The sequence below is a fragment of the Canis lupus genome, chromosome 16, assembly GCF_048164855.1.
Source record: "Canis lupus baileyi chromosome 16, mCanLup2.hap1, whole genome shotgun sequence".
Taxonomy (NCBI): domain Eukaryota; kingdom Metazoa; phylum Chordata; class Mammalia; order Carnivora; family Canidae; genus Canis; species Canis lupus.
The window spans coordinates 50,809,133-50,828,393 of record NC_132853.1 but is presented as its reverse complement, the minus strand read 5'-3'; the positions used below and the strand labels follow the sequence as shown (position 1 = coordinate 50,828,393).

Below are 19,261 nucleotides of genomic sequence, written 5' to 3'. Positions count from 1 at the left end.
GTATTTGCTGCCCTTTGTAATGAAAAAGATTTACCACTTACTGCCTGTGAACATTGGTCTCAGTTTCTTCATTTCTAAAATGGCAATAGCAATGTCTATAGTACTGAAAACTAAATAATTAATATTAAGTATGTAGAATACCTAGTACATAGTAAGAAACCAATAAATGGTAGAAGTTATGCTTGTCATTGTTATATTATTATAGTATCTGCTCCTGTTGCACTTAAATTCTAAAATCTTCCCTCACAGAAATTAGAGTTAAACAGTGATTAGGTTCTACAGTTACCTTCGAATAATGAGGGGGTTAGGGGCACCTATCCTGCAGTTAAAAATCTATAATTTTGACTCCCCAAAATTTCACTTCTGAAAGCCTACTGTTGACCACAAGGCTTACTAATAACACAAACAGTAGATTAACACATATTCTGTATGTTAATGTGTTCTATACTGTTATATACTGTATTCTTACAATGAAGTAAGCTAAAGATAAGAAAATGCCATGAAATAAAAACATAAGGGGGGCGGGGAGCACCTGGGTGGCCCAGTCAGTTAAGCACCTGACTCTTGAATTCAGCTCAGGTCATGATCTCAAGGTTGTGTGGTCGAGTCCCATGGTGAGCTCTGCACTGGGTATGGAGCCTGCTTTAGATTCTCTCTTTCCCTCTCCTCCCTCTGTTCCTCCCTGCCCCCTACCCTCTCTTGAAGAAAAAAGTCACAAGGAAGAGAAAATACATTTACAGTACTGTATTGAAAAAAATGTGCATACAAATAGCCCCACTCAGTTCGAATCCATGTTGTTCAAAGGTCAACTGTTTGAGAGAAACTGAACTTACTGAGCAACTTTCTAAGTGTCAAGTGCTGTATCAAAAACAGGCAGAAAGTGGACTGAACAGCTTTATGCAGATTCATCTGGAATCCTGCCCCAATTCTATGGGAAAAATCGAATCGTCTTAATTTGAAACCACTAATTCACAATCTTTTGGAGTCTAACTATAATAAACCAGAAACTGCCAATCCTTTAATAAACACATTCAAAAAAGAAAGTATAAAACAGCAAAAACATGAAGGTTGCATAGCTATCAATGAAAATCTATGTAAGTAGATTATGCATGATAAACCTTGATTTTATATAATCGAGCAGAATAGGGTAATCTATTGCATTATTTTCTTTCTAAGCCTGTCTTCTAAATCTTCTCATTGGGACCTCAGACTCCTGTTTCACAGATCTTCCTTACTTTTGTCTCTGAACTCTCATTCTCCCTTGAAGGACCTGACAGCACTCTCAAAGGTATGCTATTGCCCTCATATCCACTTACATCAGAGTTAAAGTAAGGCTTCCTCCTTGCTTTGCATCTCCTTTTTTTTTTTTTTTTTTTTTTAAAGATTTTATTTATTTATTTGAGAGAGAGTGAGCAGGAGTGGGGGATAGGGGGGCAGAAGCAGAGGGAGAGGGAGAAGCAGATTCCCTGATGAGTAGGGAGCCCAACAGGGGGCTCAATCCCAGGGCCCTGGAATCATGACCCTAGCCCAAGGCAGATACTTAACCAACTGAGCCACCCAGGCACCTCTCCTCTTTACATCTCAAAACTATTTCCAAGCATTACTCATTGTCATTTGTGAAATTCCCTACTCCTGGGTTCATACCTTTTCCTCATAACTCTCAGCTACTAAATTCAGGACATTCTGCTTCATTAATGAAAGAATTTTGCAACTGGTTGGTTCATGGTCTTCCGCTCCCATGTTATTCCCATATATCTTTCAATTCAACCTCATCTAGACCTCTGGCACTTCTCTATCTCTTACTTACCAATCACCTTCTGTGTTAACTTTACTATATGTTTACATTCCTGGTCCCACATCTTGTCTATATTGTTCTTAACCCTTGTCCTTTCTTGTGACATATGCTTGGTAAACCCCTAATACCTACCTTCTTATGCTTGCAGTTAGATTACTAAGCACTTACTACAAGAGCAAAATCATACAATTAACCATAAAGGTTACACTAGCAATTCATACAAGAACACGCAAAACATGAAAATAAAGCTCATCTATAACTACAAAAACTTTTCTTTCCAAGTAATTCAATGGAAAGGTCACAAAAAGTAGAAAAATTGAATTAAACAAACACCTGAGTAAAAAGAAGGCAGCACTGTTTCTGATTGGAAAGGCTATCTATAGTAAGATGTAAATAATTAATTTAGAGAATTATATGGCTATAGGTCAGCACTGATCAAAATCTCTGTAAAATTTCAAAGCAGTAATAAAATACACATAGAAAAATGAAGGATAAGAAAACATAAAGACTTCTTATCAAAAAGAATGAATTGGAAAGAAAAAAATGATGGAAGATAGGCCTTATGAAATATTAAAATACAATATAAAGTATTAACTAAAAATGGTATGATATCGGGTTAAAAATAGAAAATTAATGGAAGAGAGGAGAAATTCTGGAGACAGAACAAAACATTTTTAAAAATATAAAACCAAGTAAAATACCACATGGGGAAGGAAAAAAGCATTAAATAAATAATACTATCATAAATTTAAAACATTTTTAAACCACTAATAACCATATATTTATTGTAGTTGTACAAAGATGATAAATGACAAAGCTAATGAGTTCAACTACATAAACACTTTAAATATTGAAATAATAAAAACCAACAGAATTAAGATTAAACAGCAACAATCTGGGGCAAAGATACAATAAAGATACAGCTCAGAGAAATAGGAATAAATTTAAAACAAACACTTGAGAAAATACCTAGAATCCCTCTTAGTAATAAAAATGCAAGACAAAACATCTCATAATTCTCAATTAAGCATAAGTACATTAAATTGATCAAAACTGATACTGATAGGATTAAGAAGGAAGTCTTATGCTGTTGGTAACACCCCAAATTATTATACTTCTCTCTGCTAAGTAACATGCCCAAGGTATACAACTGCATTTAAATGACAGAATTAAGGGTTTATACCAAGACTATAGACTAAATTCATGCTCTTAGCCACAGAATATAGACTCTTCTAACAAAAAACCTGGAAAAAATATCTAAAGATTGGAAAATGACTAAGCAAGCCAAAGTGTAAAACCTGAAACAACTCTATAGTTAGTAAAAGTAGCATATAAGGGGACGCCTGGGTGGCTCAGCGGTTTGGCGCCTGTCTTCGACCCAGGGCATGATCCTAGAGTCCCGGGATCAAGTCCCACATCGGGCTTCCTGCATGGAGCCTGCGTCTCTCCCTCTCTCTCTCTCTGTTTCTCTCATGAATAAAAAAATAAAATCTTTAAAAAAAAAAAAAAAAGTAGCATATAAGGGAAGTAACAGATACAGGAAAAAGTTTTTATGAATTAGTGTCCATCATAAAGGAAAAACAAAAGTGATCCCCAGAATCTTGTTATATATGTCATAAGAAATGATAGAATTCCATATATTTTATTCATTTATGGTTCTATAGAAATGAAGAGATTACAAACCTTCTGCATACAGTCGTTCTGCAAGGAAAACTGCATCTCGGTAAGCATAGTGGTTTAGTGCTTGCCATATAGCAGCCTGAAAGTAGAGGAAAAAGAACATAAATACACAAACATAGAGTTTCAAATTAACTCCGAGCAGAGATTTGCATATAGTAAACAAATCAACAACCCTAGTGTGAGTAATAAAACCTCAGTGCCCATCATGCAAACTCCATAGTTTGCTACACAAGACTCTTCACAGTCTGGCTCCAAACATAACTAAATTTATTCACTCACACCTCCATGGACCGTTCGGCCTCTGTGCCTTGTACTTCCTTTTCCCCCATAGAGTAATGTAGGCTCCCTCACCTACCTCCTTTTAGAAACTGCTTATCTCTAAAGACCCAGCTTGATAAACATCTACTTCATGAAGGTTTCCTGGCTGATTCCTAGCCATTTTTTGGTAAGCATATCTCTTCCAGTTGAGCACTCATATTTTGTTATAGTTACTTGTTTATAGGTCTTCCCACTCCACTAAACTATACTACTCTAAACTTATAACAGTGGTTTAAATAATTTTTCACGATATACATGAAATGTATGTCATCCTCCACAAAAATGTCCCCATCTGTCAGCTGTAATGCTACCCTATTCTCATCCACACAAGGAAGCATATTAGGAGTAGAGATGAGTAGAGCTATTATAGGAATAACCTTTAATCTATGTGAATATATTTTTCTATTATTTTTATTTTAAAAAGGATTTTATTTTGGGAGAGAGAGAATATCAAGCAGACACCATGCTGAGTGTGGAGCCTGATGGGGGGCTATTTAATGACCTTGAGTTTCGACCCATAACCTGGGTCGAAATCAAGAGCTGGATGCTTAACCAACTGAGCTACCCAGGCACACCATATTTTTCCTTTTAGAGTTAAGAAACATATCTATAAAGTATTTATCAGGTAGAAGAGCATTTTAAGTAATTATAAATAAAAACATTTAGACCCATGTGCTCACTATCCAGCTCAAGAAATAATATATTACCTATATATTTGAAGCCCCTTCCCTACGTGCTCATCAGTCACAAAACCTCTTTCTGAAACCACCATCCTGAATTTTGTTAATCTTTAGGTTTTCCTCACAATTTTTATGGATTTATATGTTCATCTTTAAGCAATGCAACGTTTAGTTTTCCCGGTTTTTGAATTTTAAATAAATATAATCATATTTAAATATTCTACTATGATTTGCTTTTATAACCCAATATTGTATTTTAAAAACTCATTCTCAATCTGTGCAGTTGAAGTTCATTCATTTTGATTGCTGAATAAATATATTTCCATTGTATAAATACACTAAAATGTATTTTATCTATTTAAAGCATGTGAACATTGGGTTATTTCTGGTTGTATCTCCTTGCTACCCAGTTATAATAGTGCTGCAAAGAACATTCTTGTATTTGTCTCTTGGGGTTATCTGTTTAAGATCTCTCCAAATTAGGATATATATGTAAGAATGAAATTACGGGGTTGTTGAGTTCATGTTCATACACATGTACATCTTTACTAGGTTATGCAAATCATTTTCAAATTGTTGTTTAATTTATACTCCTACCAAAAATGTATGAGTTCCCATTATTCCATATCCTTATCTACATTACGTACTGTCAAAAATTTAAGTGTATTTATTTATTTATTTTTAGTAATCTCTATACCCAGTGTAGGGCTGGAACTCATGACCCTGGGATCAAGAGTTGCATGCTCTACGGACTGAGCCAATCAGGTACCCCCAAATTTTTAATTTTTACTAGTCTGATAGATGTAAAATGCTTATCTAGTGCCTTTAATTAGCACTTCTCTGAGTATTACAATGAGGCTGTGTTCATTTGTAATTTATTTCATGTTTATTGGTCTTCTGGCAAATGCCTCCTTATGTGTCCTACATTTTTTTGTTAGGTGACTTCTCTTTTCTTACTATTTCACCCAGCATTTTTAGCAGCACTAAACCAGACAGGTTTCTTTTAAGTTTCAGTGTGCCATGTAACACTAATTTTTAGTGTATCATATACATTATGTATATGTATATTGTGTTTACATATGTTTACGTTTCGCCTAGCATTTTTAGGAGCACTAAACCACCGGAGTTTCTTCTAACTTCTCCAGGTTTAACTTTAGTCTATCGCAAGATATAAAAGTCACCAATAAATTTAAAATTTTTTCATAAACTTGCATATTAAGATATCTTACAACTGATTGTGATACAACAGCATTTTTTATTTCTAGCATAAATACCAGCTCATAATTCATTGAATAATTTAATAGTTACAATAAAACCAGTAAGATGGGATTACCTAATGAAGACCACTAGCTAGCACCATAAGAGTAAAGCTAGACTACATTATAACAAGTAATTCATATGCCATGGATATAGTAAAAGCTCAAATATTTGAATGAAAAAGCAAATGTTTAGTAACATTTCTATGAGTATTATTAATTATAATTTTTTATATTAAAAGTCCTAGTAGTAGTTGATGACTTACTTAGCCCACAGGTCTATTTTTCTATTTCCTCAAGAAAAAAATTGATAATGAATTTCATTTGGGATTTCTAGAGCCTCTCGTTTAAGCTTTTTGTCTATACAGTCTAAATTTTTTAAGGTCTCAGAGATGTTTTTTTTTTTAATTTTTAATTTTTAATTTTTATTTATTTATGATAGTCACACACACAGAGAGAGAGAGGCAGAGACATAGGCAGAGGGAGAAGCAGGCTCCATGCACCGGGAGCCCGACGTGGGATTCGATCCCAGGTCTCCAGGATCACGCCCTGGGCCAAAGGCAGGCACCAAACCGCTGCGCCACCCAGGGATCCCTAAGGTCTCAGAGATGTTCTAATCTGACCATTTCTAGCCAGACACAAGGGAAAGGAAGAGGGCAGGAATTTAAATTTAATTTTGAATGAACTATACTAATCCAGACAACTATACTAATCCAGACAGCATTTTTTCCCTCTAATGTTAGTGTTCTTAATCTGGTCCTTTCCTACTACTTTAAGAATTGTCTAAAACTGCTATTCAAAATATGGTCCTTGGAGCAGCAACACTAGTATTTTCTGGTAGTTTTCTGGGAGTATGGAATCTCAGACCCCACCCCAGACCTACTAAATCAGAATCAGCATTTTAACAAGATCCCCAGGTGATTTATATGCATACTAAAGTTTGAAAAGGACTGATCTATAAAAGACTTACTCTGATTAAAAACAACTACTCAACAGAGTCCCCAAAGCCAAAGAGGTTGTCTCATCTAATGTCCATTTCAAGATGTTATGAATACAATAATTTCTAATCCTTCAGGCCATATCCCTTAGCTTTAAAAGAAAGGCTTGAATTATTCAAATTCCAAAGTCTCCTGTTTGTTACATCTTTATGATCTTCCTTGGCCCTAAGCCATTTCTTATACTTAATAAAATATCCTACATATTAATAGAAATGAATCACAAATACTATCTCCCTTCACAATCCACCCAAGTTAGTTGGGCTCTAAAGAAAATTTCCTTTGGTCTAAAATGTACATTTTGCTCTCCTCCACTATTTTCAGAAGTAGCTGGCATAACCTATAGGATGATTCCAACAGCATACATAAAATATGACTTACCTGCTTTTAAATAAGGCAAATCCTAGAATTTCCAGATACTTATAAACTTCATAATAAAGATAATTTGCTATCCCAAAGCCTGATTGTTCCCAACACCCCTACTCCTAATTTCCAGAAGATAAAGGGGTTCATACAATTGTAATTTTACCATACTTCAGTTCTCTGCTAGTTGCCATATATGCTTATTTCTGCCATATATGCTTATTTACTTCCACATGATTTAATCTCACAATGCCCCTCAATAGAAAGGAATACTGAAATATACTATGCTAAAAAAAACCTCATCAGTCATTGGAAGGTCTTCTATTACTTGGGAAGTAAAATAGATGGGAAGACAAAAAAGAGAAGGCCATAAATACCAATAGGACTGGTATTTAACATCCTAAGATGGACTGTTAGATCACTATAGGATTTTTCCCCAATTAGAACTGCTTAAATAAGAAAGGTACCAAAGACAAGCTGTGCTGAAACAGCGAGAATCCCCAATAAACTGTTCCATTTTGCTGCTAATAATTCTTCCACATACCATTAACTGAGGATGAGGCTCCTACTCCTCACCACTTCTTGACTTTTTTTTTTAAGATTCATTTATTTATTTGAGAGAGCACGAGTGAGAGGGGCAGAGGGAGAGGGAGAGAGAATCTCAAGTGGACTGTGCTGAACACAGAGCCTGACATGGAGGTGGATTTCATGACCTGAGATCATGACTTGAGCCAAAACCAAGAGCTGGACACTTAACCAATTGTGCCACTGAGGCACTCCTCCTTGACTTTATTTCCAATAACATTTGCCTGTGGTGGATATTTAGCTATTTAGAGTACAAAGGCATATTATTACTGTGTGAGGAAATTGTTTTACCGATTGCAGCATGACTGACCATGAATGAAAACCAGTGTGTGGGGGGTGGTGTTATCTTTTTTTTTTTTAAAGATTTTATTTATTTATTCATGAGAGACAGAGAGAGAGAGAGAGAGAGAGAGAGGCAGAGACACAGGCAGAGGGAGAAGCAGGCTCCATGCAGGGAGCCCGACGTGGGACTTGATCTCGGGTCTCCAGGATCAGGCCCTGGGCTGAAGGCGGCACTAAAGCACTGAGCCACCTGGGCTGCCCGGTGGTATCTTTTTTAACTTTTGTGAACTGAAGAGTTCTAGTAATCATTCATTCAATAAATATTTACCGAGTGTCTACTATGTGCCAGCCCTTTCTAGACTACAGTAATTAACAAATAGCTTCTGTTCTCATGAAGTACCTTTCAGTGTTACTCCTGTCTAGATCAGAAGTATCAAGTATCATTGCTTGACATTGCTCTACCTCAAATCCACTACATTACAATCCCTGGAAGCTGGGGCTGAGTTTAGATATCTTTATTTTTAAACCTTTTCACTGGTAAGCATTCAGAGCTCAGAATCATTCTTTTACTCTTCTAGACAAGTAGTTTTCCTTCCTTTTACAGGATACTCTTTTGCAAAAACTTGTAGAAGCTCTGGACCTCTTTTCCAGAAAAAAAAAAAAAAAACAACATGTGTATGTATGTATGTGTGTGTGTTTGTGTGTGTGTTTGTGTGTGTGTGTATGTAAAAATCTGGGGAGGTGGGTACGGTATATAGGGTAACTGGGTGATGGGCATTAAGGAGCGCACATGATATGATGAGCACTGGGTGTTATACTCTAAGTTAGCAAATTGAATTTAAATAAAAAAGAAAGGGATCCCTGGGTGGCGCAGCGGTTTAGCGCCTGCCTCTGGCCCAGGGCGTGATCCTGGAGACCCGGGATCGAATCCCACGTCAGGCTCCCGGTGCATGGAGCCTGCTTCTCCCTCTGCCTATGTCTCTGCCTCTCTCTCTCTCTCTCTCTCTCTGTGACTATCATAAATAAATAATAAAAAAAAAATTAAAAAAAATAAATAAAGAAAGAAAGAAAAAGAAAAATCTGTGTACAGTGTTAGGGATTCACGAATATCCTGGTTCATTAAGTATCACTGGTCTAGCTGATGGGAGACAGGATTAAAGCTTGATACATAACAGGTTTCAATAAATATTTATAGAATTGAATTTAGATACTTGAAAGAAAGGAGAAGAGACAAGTTCCTGACCTAGAAAGGTACTTTCTCTTTTGCACATAGGAAACTACAGTACTAGGGCCTAGAGGAACACTGCTGCTGCCAGGATAAGGAGAGGTGCCCTTTGTTTGAAACTCAAAAACATTTTTTACCACATAAGATCAGCGATGCTGGATTAAGAACATGAAATAATGAATGTATTGGTAAATCAATTTGGGTACATTATGGATTTAAATGGTTCAAAAGAGCTGGTTAGTGTCTAACAGTCACTTACAAAACTGCACCTAAAGAACAGTAGAGGGCGCCTCCTTTGGCTCAGGTCATGATTCCAGGTCCTGGGATGGAGCCCCACATCAGGCTCCCTGCTCAGCCGGGAGTTGGCTTCACCCTTGCCTGCTGCTCTCCATGTTTGTGCTCTCGCTCTCTCTCTCTCAGATAAATAAAATCTTAAAAAACAAACCAAAAAAAAAAAAAAAAAAAAGAATGGTATCTAGAATCCATCCTCCCTTTTCTACTCCCATTCCATAATAATCTCTTTAAACTCATAGAGTCAGGGAGCCTGGGTTGCTCAGTTGGTCCAGCCTCTTGTCGGCACCTTGCTCAGCAGGGGGTCTGCATCTCCCTCTGCCACTTCCCCTGCTTGTGCTATCTCGTTCTCTCAAATAAATAATTTTTTTAAAAAAAACTCCCAAAATAAATAAACTCTTAGCTTCCTGCTCTTCCTACCTATTAGCTGTAAGGTAATCTACCCTATCCCAGAATTACATTCCTTAAACATAAATATCATCACTGCTAAACAGAAGATGACAGTTGAAAGATGTGGGTTCAAATCCATGTTCCATGACTTACTAGTTCTGTGTCTTGGGCAAGTAACAATGTCTCAAGTCCTACTCTCTTCATTTAAAACATAAGAGTCCAGTAAAGTACATAATGGTTCTTATCACATACCTAATAATTACTCAATAAATTTTAGCTGTGCCATCATTATAATCATCATGTCTTCCTCCCTGATCAAAGCCTTCTAATGATTCCTCTTGGATAGCTCCACAGAGTTTAGAAAATATCTACACAATAAAGCACAAACTCCTTAGTAAACTATTCAAATCCCATCTCCACTTTTCAGCTGTTTTCACAACTCACCAAAGCTGCCCATGGTCTAGAACCAGTCCCTAAACATTCACTGTATTTTCATACTGCAGAGACTTTGCCTATTTGGGTTATACTTTGTCTTTAACTTCTATCTCCTGAAATTTTAGTTATCCTTTCTTCAAAATTCACCTTACATGTTCCTCTGTCTTTCCATGAAGCCTTTACTGATCTATCCCTTGCAATATTAATTACTCTGTCCTTTGAGGTCCTAGACAACTTTGTTTATACTTTTAAAAAATATCAGGCTGTGAAGGTCTGGGTGGCTCAGGTAAGCATCCAACTCTTGATTTTGGCTCAGGTCATGATCTCAATGCCGTGAGATCGAGCCCTACACTGAGCATGGAGCCTGCTTAAGATTCTTTCTCCCTCTCCTTGCCACCCCTGCCCCTGGCTCATGAGCACATGTCCTCTCTCTTTCAAAAAAAAAAAAAGAAAGAAAGAAAGAAATATCAGGCTGTTCATTAGATTTGGTTATATTACTAAGTTGCAACTTCTTGAGGAAAAAAAGCCAGATTCTATTTTTCTCTATAATTCCCTGGTTATACTACTTAACTAGTTATTTCTCTAGTTTTCCTAGATAACTGCCTTTAAATATAGTGCATGCTCCATAAATGTTTGTAGAATGAGTATTTGTTTTGGAGCCCTGAATCCATTTTCCACTTACTGAAATATAAATTTTTAGAAACCCAATCTGGAGATAAAACAAAAGGTAATGGGACACCTGGGTGGCTCAGGAGTTGAGCATCTGCCTTTGGCTGGGGGCATGATCCCCGGGGTCTCTGAAGGGAACCTGCTTCTCCCTCTGCCTATGTCTCTTCCTCTCTCTGTGTGTCTCTCATGAAAAAACAAAAACAAAAACAAAAAAAACACATAAGGTAAGACATTCTTAATATAATCAACTTTTACTAATATGAATAAAAGGTAACATTAATGTTGACAATATAAAATAGTACAAAATAACATCTAGCTGTTTCTTCCTTGACAGAAATAAGCTAAACATTAAAAAGCAAAGAAGCAAGAATCTGGTAAGGAGATACCAGTTAGTCTGACAAAGGGGTTGAAATAAATTAGGTTTCAGGGCAACAAAATTTCTTAATTATGTGACCTATTAATACCTGGAAGATATTCAGATTTTTCTGGTTAATAGCAACCTAGATCATGTTGCATACTTCCAAGTATACCATCAGATCATTTGCCTTATCATCTTTCTCAATATGCCTACCCCTTCTGGAGCATATTCTTTATCCATTCAGTAAACATTTAATGAACATCTATTTTGTTTGCTATATGATCCTGATGACAGTAAAAACATAAAAAACAAAACCCTGATAAAAAACACGGGGTTCCTCGGTGGTTCAGTCCATTAAGCATCCAACTCTTGATTTCATCTCAGGTCATGATCTCAGGGTCATGAGATGGAGCCCCTGTATCAGGCCAGGTGCTCAGCTGGGAGTCTGCTTGAGATTCTCTCCCTCTCCCACTCACCCCACCCCACACTCACTTGCTCACTCGCATACTCTCTCCCTCATAATCTTTAAAAATGAACGTGAGAGAATCAAGGTTTTCAGGGGAGCTGTACAAGGCCAATATATTGGATTTTCAAATTATGAACAAGCCAGGTATTATGCCATAGGCATCTATTTGGTCACTGTCATTGTGGCCACTGTGCTTTTAAGTTTATTTATTTAAGCAATCTCTACACCCAACATGGGTTTCAAACTCTCAGCCCTGAAATCAAGAGTCACATGCTCTACTGACTGAGCCAGCCAGGTACCCCTGTGCTTTTGTTTTTTTAATCAAACAATTGGAAAGATGAACTTTAGAACAAAAAATACATGGTGCTGGCAAGGAGTAAATGTAACTAGGTTGTAAATATACTAGAGAATCTCTGCTATCTGGCCTATATCTCCTCTGTACTATGACACAGAAAAGACATAGATAAAAGGTAACGTGATAAACAATGTTTTCCTTAGAGAACTTCAACATTTGCACTGAGAATAACGTGAAAGTCATTCAGAAAACAAAAGACTAATGGATATTCAAAATTTAATTTGACTCAACAATTTCTTGAATGTTTAATATAATCTCCAACTCCAACTCACAGCAAACGAACCCTAAACCTCATCCTAACCCTCTGACACTAATCCGATGACAAAGAGGTTCAGTTTTAATCATCAGTAAAATAAGATAAAAACACTACCTTTGAGATAAACCCAGCAAAGTACTTGGCTGAATTCTAAACCCCTGTAAGAACGTTATCTGTCCCTCTGCTGTTCTACCAGACATACATGACCTAGGGTTCTGGAACCACTCATAGAAGTATCTTTCAAAAGAATATTCATTTAAATTAGGCATCTATAATAATAATGAAAGGAAGAAAATAAATATTTACTTTCTAAGGCAGACCATTTTTTCCCCTGGATTAATTTGTGTCTTATTCGTCATCACTGAATTCTTTTCCACATTATGATCCATTCTCTCCCTCTGAGCTTTCCACAAATTGGATCTGATTATATTATTCCTTTGCTTGAGATCTTTCACTGTCTTCTCATTGTCCTTAACAATAAAAATCCAAAACACCAAACCAGGGCGGATGGTATATAGTCCATGCTTATCTCTCCAATTCACTTTGTATCATATTCTCTTATGCTCTCTGTGTTAGCACAATGACCTTCTTTCAACTCCTCAAACCTGCTATGTTACCTTTCTGCCACAGGTCCTTTAAACAAACACATAGTCACTTTACCTGGCACATTCCTCTCTTCCTCCAAATTATGCAAATTTGATTCATTCTTTGGACTTTTTTCTCAGGGAACACTTTTTTCGGGACATCTGATGAGGCCAGGTATCCTTATTATACACTCCAAAAGCATCAAGTACCTTTCCTTTGTAATACTTCTCACTGATGTAATTTTACTTTTATTCAGGAGACTATTTGAGTAATGTCTTCCTCACTATAATATAAACTCCAGAAAGGTAGGAACTACATCTGGTTTTGTTCATTTATTAGATTCCCAGCGTCTATTATGTACTTTTATAGCAAGTGCTTAACCAATGTAAACTGAATGAATAAAAATTGATCTTTGATTTCTGCCAGTTCTCCTACTCTTAGCATCTTAGGTTAGTCTTAAGTTTCTCTTTATTCTCATGCAATTCACCCTTGAACAACATGGGTTTGAACTACACAGGTTCACTTATATGTGGATCTTTTTCAATAAATACAGTACACTACCATAAAGGCATCTTCTCTTCCTTATGACTTTCTTAATAACGCTTTCTTTACTTTAGCTTACTTTATTATAAGAATGCAGTATATAATACATAATGTGTTAATCAACTGTTATTGGCAAAGCTTCTGGGCAAGAGCAGACTATTAAGAGTTAACTTTTTGAGGAGGCAAAAGTTATACTCAGATTTTCAACTACATGAGGGTCAGTGCCTCTAACTCCTGCATTGTTCAAGGGTCAACTCAAAGTCCAACGGTTAAGGATCTCTGCAAATCTCTATTGAAAGAACTCTGTAATATATAGAATTATTCTTTTGTAATGCAAATAACTACCACCTAATTACTCCTTTCTAAAATAATGGGGATTTCCTAAGAACCTACTTGTTAAATTTTGTTGTAAATGAAAGAATATAGTGAGTAGAAAGAATATACCCAGGATTTAATTTTGTAGGCATGTGTGCTAATTTGTGGGCCAGCACTTCCAAGAGTGTGATTTGGAGGGAATTATTTAACTTTTCTTTGCCTCAATTTTCTCATCTAGAGCTCTATTTCTTGGACTTGCATGGTTTAAATGACATGATACATAGATACTGCTCCTAGCAAATAGTAGACACTTAAAATCATCTTTTCCTGTCTCCCAATATAAACAAATTCAAAAAATCTAGTTTCCATTACTGTAACATCTCCCAGCATATCTGCCACAATTGTTTATTTTGTTAACATATAAGCTAAAAGCTCAAATGATTCACGAGCTAACTACAATTGATTACCAGAAAAACTTGACATATATACAATTGCCATAAAATCCTAGAACTTTTGAAATGTTTTCCTTTTTAAAATTAAAGAAATGAAGGAGAAAAAGTATCATGATAAAAGGTTCTAGTCATTTCTGATATAAAAATCAAGCTTCGCTCAGAAGAATATCATTCCTTTATTACCAATTCTTAAGAGGGTCAGAAAGCGATAGTAAAGGCAGTCAACTCAAACTCTACCTATGGCGTCCACTACTACTCTGCTCAGGCACCTCTAGGTTCCTCAGTGATGGTGTCTCTGGGAGGAAGGGAAATGGACTATTTTCTAAGGCACTACAGATTGGTAGCTTATGAAGAGCAGGGCTAAGATCAGCCTCTTGGCTAGTTATCTACTTCTGCTCAACTCCTGCCCCTAAAAGCATATCATTCAGTGCACCACCTCAGGAGTTCTACAAATTAAAGCCAGATGGATAAAATGCTACCAAAAGTCATGAAGACAAACAGCAACATTGCCCCAATTCTCAAAAAAAGAAAAAAAAGTTTAAAAGAGAATTCCTATTGATTAAATGAATGGGTTAGCCCTAGGTTGCAATAATTTAGAAGATGACAACATAAAATGAAATAGGGGCACGTGGGTGGCTCAGCTGTTTAAGCATCTGCCTTTGGCTCAGGTTTTATGATCCTGGGGTCCTGGGATCAGGCCCTGTGTCAGGCTGCCTGCTCAGCCAGTAGTCTGCTTCTCCGTCTTCCTCTGCTCCTCCCCTGTTTGTGCTCTCTCTCTCTCTCAAGTAAATAAAAATATTTAAAACAACAACAAAATGAAATGAAATGGCAAAGTTCCTTCTTCGCTCTTCTTAAACATGTAGTATTATTTAAAATGTAAACAAACCTCTGTAAATTGTACAACTAATTCACACTTAAATGTGACCATATAAATTATTTTGTTTTATTCTTGTTTTTGTCAAAAGAAAATAGCTGCCCTTTCTTTGGACCATAAGAGAAACGGGTAATAAAAGCTTCAGACAATATAAGAAGGTATAAGGAAAAAAATATCACTGTGGAATTTTCCTGTTATACGTTACAATCTAATTTCTAGAATTCTAATTTAGTTTAGGTCTCCATTCGTGGCTCTCTGTCTGGGTGATTTTGCCCCCCCAAGGGATATTTAGCAATGTCTGTGGGGTACTGTTTTTGGTAGTCACAAATGGAGGCACTAGTCGGTAGAGGCCAGGGATGTTGCACAACACTCTACAATACATAGGATAGAGTTCCCCCCAACAAAAAATTAGCTTGTCCCCAAATATCAACAGTGCCAAGAATAAGAAACCCTGGTATACATTACCATGTAACTAGGTTATTTTACTCATCTGTATGTCTCCCTAACTCTTATCTTGTCCCTCCTTCCCAATAGCACCAGATTAATTTTCCCAAAGCAGTGCTTTCATTACATATTCTTCTGTTCAAAACTTCGAATGGCTATTTATTACTAATACCTTAAACCACTCAACCTGGATATTAAGTCCCACATAATCTGATTCTACCTGACTAGCAAAACGTTCTCTCTTCTTACTCTCAATTCCCATTCTAACCAAGGCTATGATATTTTATCATTTTTTACTGTTGCTGTTCCTAAACATCATTCTCAAATTTGGGCTTTTGCTCATACTATTCCATACCAAAAACATTCTTTCTCTTCTTTACCACTTCAAACCCTTCCCATCTTCTAAAACTTTCCATCAAGAAACACTTCCCATTTTTCTAGTCTACAAGGATCTTCTTCCTAAATTTCTGTATTAGTATCTGTACAACCAAATACATACTGACTTGTAACATTATCCAATTGTTCCTATTAAACATTCTTATCTTCCCAACAAGATTAGATAGACCCCTCAAAAGATCAGAGATTATGTCTCCACGTTTTACTGGTTGATTCACAAATATCTCTAACTCATTTTGTTGAAAACAGATTGTCCTTCAGATTTGTCCTCCTCTCAAAAGAGGACATTTATTGAATGGCACCACCAAAATGAAATCCAGGCAGCTGTTCTTGATCCCCACCCTCTCCCATTCAATCAATTTCCGTCTCCTATGTTCTACCTCCAAAACATCTCTTGAATATCAACCTCTTTCCTACTCTACTACTACCACTTCAGTCCAGGTTACTTTCCTCTTAAGACTAAACTCTTTTTACTCATGCCTCCTTTCTCTCATTGCATTTCACATATAGTAGCCAAGAGATCTAACATCTACTTCAGATCAAGTCAGTCCTCTTCTGAAAATCCTTTAGTGACTCCCCAAACACTGAGAATGAAAACTGAACTTCTTATAATGGCCTCCCATTAATACGCAACTCCAGCCACACTGGCCACCTTTCAATTATTTCAATGCCAAGTTCTGCTATGTCTTAGGGACTTTGCACATGCTGTTTTCTTGTAATGTTCTCAAAATTACTGTTTCCTTCTCAACCTTCAGATCTCAGCTTCAATATTATTTGCTCAAAAAGGACTTTCCTGATACCATTTTTAGAGAAGATTTTAGAATGTCTTTTATATTCTTCTGTGGTTGGTACATAGTAGGTGCATAACATTCTTCCCAATTTGATTTTTTCATTGAGACTGCTTCTTTTTGCTGTTTTACAGTACCTCTTTTGGCAGTTCGATTGCAAACATGACACCTGGGCCCAGGTCAAGTCCCTCCTAATAGGTCTCTCTCCTAACAACCTATTTATAGTGCCCTTATCATAGTTTGTAATTATTAATTTGTGACTATTGTCTAGTGCTTTCTCTCTTTATAGACCATAAACATAAAAAGGGCTATATCAGGACACTAGCCCGTAAAGGACTTAAATGATTATCTATTTGCAATGACCTTCTCCTTCACCCTCATTCCCCAAAGTTCATTCTCTCAGTTCAGGTACTACATAGCACTGTCTTCAAGACATTATGTTGTACCTAAATAGAAGATAATCTCCTGTTTTCCAAAAGAAAATTTCATAAACAAATGTGTTCAGCTAACCAGTTTTTTGAATGAAGATCAAATTGTCAAATGCCTATTGATTTATCAATTTAATTACACGTGCATATTTTAAAAGCCACAAAATATATTTAGAAATTTCACTCTTTTTCTATTTTCATTGAATAGAACAATTTTACTGAAACTGTTCACATCTATCTTTGATATCAACAAAGCCATTTTTTTGGTCATCTAACACAATTTTCCTAAATATAACACTTCAAGTCTAAGTTATTTGAAATATGGTACCCTTTGAATCCATGTTAGAATGCTGTCACTGTAGGGGTACCTAGGTCGCATAGTCATCAGGTGTCCAATGCTTGGTTTCAGGTCAGGTTGTGATCTGAGTCATGTCTCAGGGTCATGGGATCAAGCCCCACCTCACCCCCATAGCCCCATGTCCGGCTCCAAACTGTGTGTGGAACCTGCTTGGGATTTTCTCTCCCTCTCCCTCTGCTCTCCCCCCTCTCTCAAATAAATAAATAAATCTAAAAAAAAAAAAAAAAAAAAAAAGATGCTGTCCCTGTATATCTTATTCCAAATCAAAAGTATTCCTTCGTTATCTAAATGATCTCTAAAATAGTATTATGTGTATAGTACCCACTTATTATACTGATTAAGGCAATTTTTACAAGCCTTGTTTACTACTTCATCTGACACTTCTGTGAAGTTCTACCCCCAGGAATAATTGATAAGTCCATTAATGTCTTTTTTTTTTTTACATCAATTTCATCAGGTGAGTTTTATAAATATCCAAATTAACACTAATTGAAGTCATTTAGGCTAGTGTCTTCCCCAAACAATTATATTAAAAATAATTGACAGAATTTCTGCCTCCTAATAGAAGAGATGTATGTAAAGACTCCTATATAAAGTAATGCTTTTCTATGAGAGACAATTTGGAGAAGGAGCTAATATTTAAGCTTATGTGGTTTATGAGATTGGCTATTCCACAGTAAAACTTTAAAGAAAAAAAACTGCAGAAAACAGTTGCTTATCTTTCCTCTCAACTTTTTCCTATGCCTAGTAATATCATGATTCCTTCAACAATTTTCCAACTTACTCTTCCTTTACAAGTACAATTACTTAGCATAGTTTTAAAAAACCACATAAACAGTATCTGTCCTATTTTTATTTTCTCCCTAATTCTTCCCATTTTCAGCCCTATCCCCAATCCGTCGATCTTTATCATCATAGCTAAAATGGCTTTTTTCTCCCACTGCTCCAGATCCTTTCTTGAGTGGATTCTTTTACTATAAATTACAACCAAAATTCTCACGTAGTCATATTGTAGTCATAGTCCCCAAATCTAATGGACAAAGGTAGTGGGGGGTGAGGGTGGGGACGACAAAATTGACTTTCAAGCCCTTGAAAATCCTGAAGTGCCTTACCACTAAGAGTACTTTAAGGAAAAAAGAGTAAACTTGATGGGTGGTACATCGAGGAAAAGAGTAAACCTGATGGGTACATTGAGGAAAGGAAAAGAGTAAACCTGATGGGTACATGGAGGAAAGGAAAAGAGTAAACCTGATGGGTACATGGAGGAATAGGCTACATATTTCTTTTCTTCTCCATGTTTTTATACAAGTTGAAATTGTCATTAAATAGTGGTTATAGGCTAACAATGAAACTAGTTTATCATTTGAGAAGACTTCTGGGGCCAGAGAAGGCAAATGTATCATTAGTTAAGACAAAATTACAAGAATATGAAACAGAAATTAAACAACTTGAGTGATCTGCTTATCCATTTAAGAAGGTACAGATAACTTCTAATCCCACATTAGGCCTCAAAAAAATAATCTTAAAAGAGACTTCACCAGTAACATGAATTTCGATGGCAAGAAATAGCTCTGGAAGCATTGATACAACTTACAAACATAAATTTCCTGAGAGAGAATCCCACATTATATTAGTTCAAATACCAAGAGCGACTATATGTGAAGAGCTGTATGTAAAGA

General features: G+C 36.3%; 1 protein-coding gene across 13 annotated transcripts in view; it reads right to left on the bottom strand.

Annotated features, from left to right (window-relative positions):
- The window catches only part of CDC27 (cell division cycle 27), a 70,450-nt gene that overhangs the window by 49,811 nt on the left and 1,378 nt on the right, over nt 1-19,261 (bottom strand). For all 13 annotated transcript variants that reach the window (XR_012009196.1, XM_072781270.1, XM_072781264.1 and 10 more), the window contains exon 2: nt 3,479-3,554. Coding sequence is in view for 12 of the 13 variants with exons in the window: in XM_072781270.1 (XP_072637371.1) it covers nt 3,479-3,554 (76 nt within the window). In the remaining variant the exon portion in view is untranslated. The remainder of the gene's footprint in view (nt 1-3,478; nt 3,555-19,261) is intronic.